Source organism: Procambarus clarkii, chromosome 1 (genome assembly GCF_040958095.1).
Source record: "Procambarus clarkii isolate CNS0578487 chromosome 1, FALCON_Pclarkii_2.0, whole genome shotgun sequence".
Classification (NCBI taxonomy): domain Eukaryota; kingdom Metazoa; phylum Arthropoda; class Malacostraca; order Decapoda; family Cambaridae; genus Procambarus; species Procambarus clarkii.
Genome location: NC_091150.1, coordinates 53,658,835 through 53,664,559, shown reverse-complemented (window position 1 = coordinate 53,664,559; position 5,725 = coordinate 53,658,835). Strand labels below are relative to the sequence as shown.

The 5,725-nt window shown below is 41.9% G+C and overlaps 1 protein-coding gene across 1 annotated transcript; it reads left to right on the top strand.

Moving 5' to 3' along the window:
* The first annotated feature begins 1,704 nt into the window (after positions 1-1,704).
* On the top strand, positions 1,705-3,552 carry LOC138363448 (mucin-19-like). Its single transcript, XM_069322650.1, has 2 exons — positions 1,705-1,834; positions 2,480-3,552. The coding sequence occupies exons 1-2, from the start codon at positions 1,705-1,707 to the stop codon at positions 3,550-3,552; spliced, it is 1,203 nt and encodes a 400-aa protein (XP_069178751.1).
* The last annotated feature ends 2,173 nt before the right edge of the window (positions 3,553-5,725 follow it).

The window sequence follows — 5,725 nt, the reverse complement described above, 5'->3', positions numbered from 1 at the left end:
GTGATGAGAAGACAATTGGAAGGAGAACTAATGTAAATAACACATAGGTAAGGACGTTGGTTTTCCCGGTGACACCATTTAGCTCCTGAGTTACCTTACTGGCTGATACATATAATAGGCAACACACAAAAGGAAAGCCTGATGTCGTGTGACACTTATACCCTCAGTCTTTCTTAATTGGCAGACGAGGACAGATAATACCAAGGGTGCGAGACACTGCTCTCTGAATGGTTGTTAGAGGTGTGTGTTTACATCCACTGAGTTACGTAACAGAAGCACGATAACCAAATAGCAGCGACAGGTAGGTGGGAACCGAGCTCAAATTGGCCTCTATGGATGTGTTTACATAATACGAGTGACCTTACTGAGTTTACATAATACGAGTGGCCTTACTGTGTTTACATAATACGAGTGACCTTACTGAGTTTACATAATATGAGTGACCTTACTGTGTTTACATAATACGAGTGACCTTACTGAGTTTACATAATACGAGTGACCTTACTGTGTTTACATAATACGAGTGACCTTACTGTGTTTACATAATACGAGTGACCTTACTGTGTTTACATAATACGAGTGACCTTACTGTGTTTACATAATACGAGTGACCTTATTGAGTTTACATAATACGAGTGACCTTACTGAGTTTACATAATACGAGTGACCTTACTGTGTTTACATAATACGAGTGACCTTACTGTGTTTACATAATACGAGTGACCTTATTGAGTTTACATAATACGAGTGACCTTACTGTGTTTACATAATACGAGTGACCTTATTGAGTTTACATAATACGAGTGACCTTACTGAGTTTACATAATACGAGTGACCTTACTGTGTTTACATAATACGAGTGACCTTACTGAGTTTACATAATACGAGTGACCTTACTGAGTTTACATAATACGAGGGACCTTACTGTGTTTACATAATACGAGTGACCTTACTGAGTTTACATAATACGAGTGACCTTACTGTGTTTACATAATACGAGTGACCTTACTGAGTTTACATAATTCGAGTGACCTTACTGAGTTTACATAATACGAGTGACCTTACTGAGTTTACATAATACGAGTGACCTTACTGAGTAACGACGTCAAATAATAATGAGGACGCAAGGACGGCCTCAGTTCTCTGTGCCTCCAGGATGCTTCAAACATCCAAGGGTCGCCATCTCTCTGTCTAAAAGGCTTGTAAACATCGTGTCAGTGAATGATGAACTTTAACGAGTCCTGTTCATGTTTTTCAACTTGAGCTGTGCTGGCCAAGCTCGTCCCTACCTTTGCGTCTCACTAATCAGCAAGCGCTCAGAACCAAGCGATAAATTTAGAAAGGAGTAAAACGATAACTTATGAATTTATTTTATTGTCAACCATAAACAACGCTAGTGAAAGGAGGGGTAACTATTTGTTGATATATGTTTGAAACATAGGCACTGAAGAAATTAGAAATCTGTGAAAAGCAGAATAAATAGCAAGAGATAAGGAATAAAGAAGGTAGTAGACATTATATTTAAGAAACTACCAGCTACGAGCCAAACTGTTAGTCATCCTAAAAGAGGTAATAAATTTTCTTAATAGGGAGAAGATAGAGTCAGGGAAGTCAGCAGGAACTGGCTATAAAGAGAGAAGGGGACGACATAGAGAGGAGAAAGGAGAGAACATCAAAAGACAGAGAAGAGGATAGAGAAAGAGGATGGCGAGAATGATGACAAAGCAAGAAGACTATTGGAAGAGGGAACAAACAGTGGAAGGAGAAAACGACGGAAGTGAAAGGAGAGGAGAGTGGGAGAGAGAAGAGAGGACAGAGAAAGACGAAGAAGACGGTAAAAGAGGGAAGACAGAACAAGGAGGAGACAACATGGGAGCGACATATCACAAAAGACGCAGGAAGGACGTGATAAATATTGTAACTCAACGACGGATATGGATACATATGAGAGTGATAACAGCTGGACACACACACACTATTTCTCTCTCTCTCTCTCTCTCTCTCTCTCTCTCTCTCTCTCTCTCTCTCTCTCTCTCTCTCTCTCTCTCTCTCTCTCTCTCTCTCTCTCTCTCTTTCTCCCTCCCTCTCTCTCTCTCAGCTCAACACAGAATGTCCTAAACCCAAACAACTTTTGTGGCTGGCTTCCTCATGCCTTGGTGTGAACGAAAGTGTTTGAGCAATGGTGGCAGCGGGGGGATACGACCGCAAGGCGCCAGACCCGTTGCTCTCTAAACAAGCCTCTGGTCAGTTGTGGAGCTTTATCTCGGCTCTTGTGTGGTTATGAGGGAGGTGGATGATGACAGGAAGAGTGAAGCAGGTTTATTATGGCTCCTATGAGGTTATGAGGGTAGCAAATGACAATGGAGAGAGTGAGGGAACATGTATATTAAAGTTAAGTGAGCTTGGTGGAACTGAAGCAGGTGTCTGAGACTGGCTATTCTTAACTTCAGGAATATAAAATGATCTTCTGGTCTTCTAGCAGCGCTACAAGTTACTTCCGGTCTTCTGGCAGTGCTACAAGTTACTTCCGGTCTTCTGGCAGTGCTACAAGTTATTACCGGTCTTCCAGCAGTGCTACAAATTATTACCGGTCTTCTACCAGTGCTACGAGTTAATACCGGTCTTCCAGCAGTGCTACAAGTTACTACCGGTCACCTGCCAGTGCTACAAGCTATTACAGGTCTTCTAGCAGTGCTACAAGTTATTACCGGTCTTCTAGCAGTGCTACAAGTTACTACCGGTCTTCTAGCAGTGCTACAAGTTACTACCGGTCTTCTAGCAGTGCTGCAAGTTACTACCGGTCTTCTAGCAGTGCTACAAGTTACTACCGGTCTTCTAGCAGTGCTACAAGTTACTACCGGTCTTCTAGCAGTGCTACAAGTTACTACCGGTCTTCTAGCAGTGCTACAAGTTACTACCGGTCTTCTAGCAGTGCTACAAGTTACTACCAGTCTTCTAGCAGTGCTACAAGTTACTACCAGTCTTCTAGCAGTGCTACAAGTTACTACCAGTCTTCTAACAGTGCTACAAGTTACTACCAGTCTTCTAGCAGTGCTACAAGCTATTACAGGTCTTCTAGCAGTGCTACAAGTTACTACCGGTCTTCTAGCAGTGCTACAAGTTATTACCGGTCTTCTAGCAGTGCTACAAGTTACTACCGGTCTTCTAGCAGTGCTACAAGTTACTACCAGTCTTCTAGCAGTGCTACAAGTTACTACCAGTCTTCTAGCAGTGCTACAAGTTACTACCGGTCTTCTAGCAGTGCTACAAGTTACTACCGGTCTTCTAGCAGTGCTACAAGCTACTACCGGTCTTCTAGCAGTGCTACAAGTTACTACCGGTCTTCTAGCAGTGCTACAAGTTACTACCGGTCTTCTAGCAGTGCTACAAGTTACTACCGGTCTTCTAGCAGTACTACAAGTTACTACCGGTCTTCTAGCAGTGCTACAAGTTACTACCGGTCTTCTAGCAGTGCTACAAGTCTCTTATCTGACAATGAGACATACACTTACGTGTTCTAACCACTTAATAAAGTGGTCACAACTCTGGTAAACCACGTAATAAAGTGGTCACGACTCCGGTAAACCACGTAATAAAGTGGTCACATCTCTGGTAAACCACATAATAAAGTGGTCACATCTCTGGTAAACCACGTAATAAAGTGGTCACAACTCTGGTAAACCACGTCATAAAGTGGTCACAACTCTGGTAAACCACGTAATAAAGTGGTCACAACTCCTGTAAACCACGTAATAAAGTGGTCACAACTCCTGTAAACCACGTAATAAAGTGGTCACATCTCTGGTAAACCACATAATAAAGTGGTCACATCTCTGGTAAACCACGTAATAAAGTGGTCACAACTCTGGTAAACCACGTCATAAAGTGGTCACAACTCTGGTAAACCACGTAATAAAGTGGTCACAACTCCGGTAAACCACGTAATAAAGTGGTCACAACTCCTGTAAACCACGTAATAAAGTGGTCACATCTCTGGTAAACCGCGTAATAAAGTGGTCACAACTCTGGTAAACCACGTAATAAAGTGGTCACAACTCTGGTAAACCACGTAATAAAGTGGTCACAACTCTGGTAAACCACGTAATAAAGTGGTCACAACTCTGGTAAACCACGTAATAAAGTGGTCACAACTCTGGTAAACCACGTAATAAAGTGGTCACAACTCTGGTAAACCACGTAATAAAGTGGTCACAACTCCGGTAAATCCCGTAATAAAGTGGTCACATCTCTGGTAAACCACGTAATAAAGTGGTCACAACTCTGGTAAACCACGTAATAAAGTGGTCACAACTCTGGTAAACCACGTAATAAAGTGGTCACAACTCTGGTAAACCACGTAATAAAGTTGTCACAACTCTGGTAAACCACGTAATAAAGTGGTCACAACTCTGGTAAACCACGTAATAAAGTGGTCACAACTGGTAAACCACATAATAAAGTGGTCACAATGTAACACCACTCTTTCGTAACACCAGAACTATATGTAACACCACTATAATGCACCACTATAATGGAACACCAAACTAATAATGTAAACACTACTTTTCCTGAGTAACACTTCCCCATCGGTTGCACTTGGGTAACACTGTTATGAGCTGACATATGACGGTTACACCGGAACTAAAAAGATACACTGCCAACAAGGAAATGCTAACACAGGATTAAATACGCTGCCACCATCTGCCTTTGACCATTGAGACTATATCAAGCAACGAGGCAAGAAACATTGCTTGACTTGGAGAGTACTTTCTATGACTGTCATTAATTATGAAAATGGTTGTCAGCCACTATATCCAAAAGGCTAAGAGGATTCAACAATTGACACAGACGGGAAATTTAACATGAGTTTATTAAAGACCAAAATTATGTCAATCACCACTTATAAATCCTACTCTAACACTGGCAAAAAGTTAAGAAATTTGGACATGGAACAAAACCTCAGAGATTACACACATTACCTTAAGACCTGTCTCTCCCTGGCTGAGATGTTCTTCACAGCCCTCTCTGGACCTCGGTGTCCGGCACTCTGCCCTTACTAAGTCCCTACCTGACCTCTATATACAACCCCCACAGGGGGAAGGGGAGGAGATCTGCTGTTGCTACCTACACCAAGAATGTAAGAGATCGGCCACACGTGTACAAACACTCAAGAAATATTTCAATAAGCTTGTTTGACATTCACCATACACTCTTCAAGAGAGGAGTTATTAAAAAGGCAGATGGTGGCAGCGTATTTAATCCTGTGTTAGCATTTCCTTGTTGGCAGTGTACTTTTTAGTTCTGGTGTAACCATCATATGTCAGCTCATAATAGTGTTACCCAAGTGCAACCGATGGGGAAGTGTTACTCAGGAAAAGTAGTGTTTACATTATTAGTTTGGTGTTCCATTATAGTGGTGCATTATAGTGGTGTTACATATAGTTCTGGTGTTACAAAAGAGTGGTGTTACAACAACTCCGGTAAACCACATAATAAAGTGGTCACAACTCTGGTAAACCATGCAATAAAGTGGTCACAACTCTGGTAAACCACGTAATAAAGTGGTCACAACTCCGGTAAACCACGTAATAAAGTGGCCACAACTCTGGTAAACCGCGTAATAAAGTGGCCACAACTCTGGTAAACCGCGTAATAAAGTGGTCACAACTCCGGTAAACCAGTTAATAAAGTGGTCACAACTCTGGTAAACCACGTAATAAAGTGG

What these genes read in the sequence shown, in the direction of transcription:
- LOC138363448 (XM_069322650.1), top strand. Translation starts at nt 1,705, where the DNA reads ATGGCGAGAATGATGACAAAGCAAGAAGACTATTGGAAGAGGGAACAA. An exon ending in AGAGAAAGACGAAGAAGACG is followed by an intron (nt 1,835 to 2,479) that starts GTAAAAGAGGGA and finishes CTGGTCTTCTAG; the next exon opens with CAGCGCTACAAGTTACTTCC.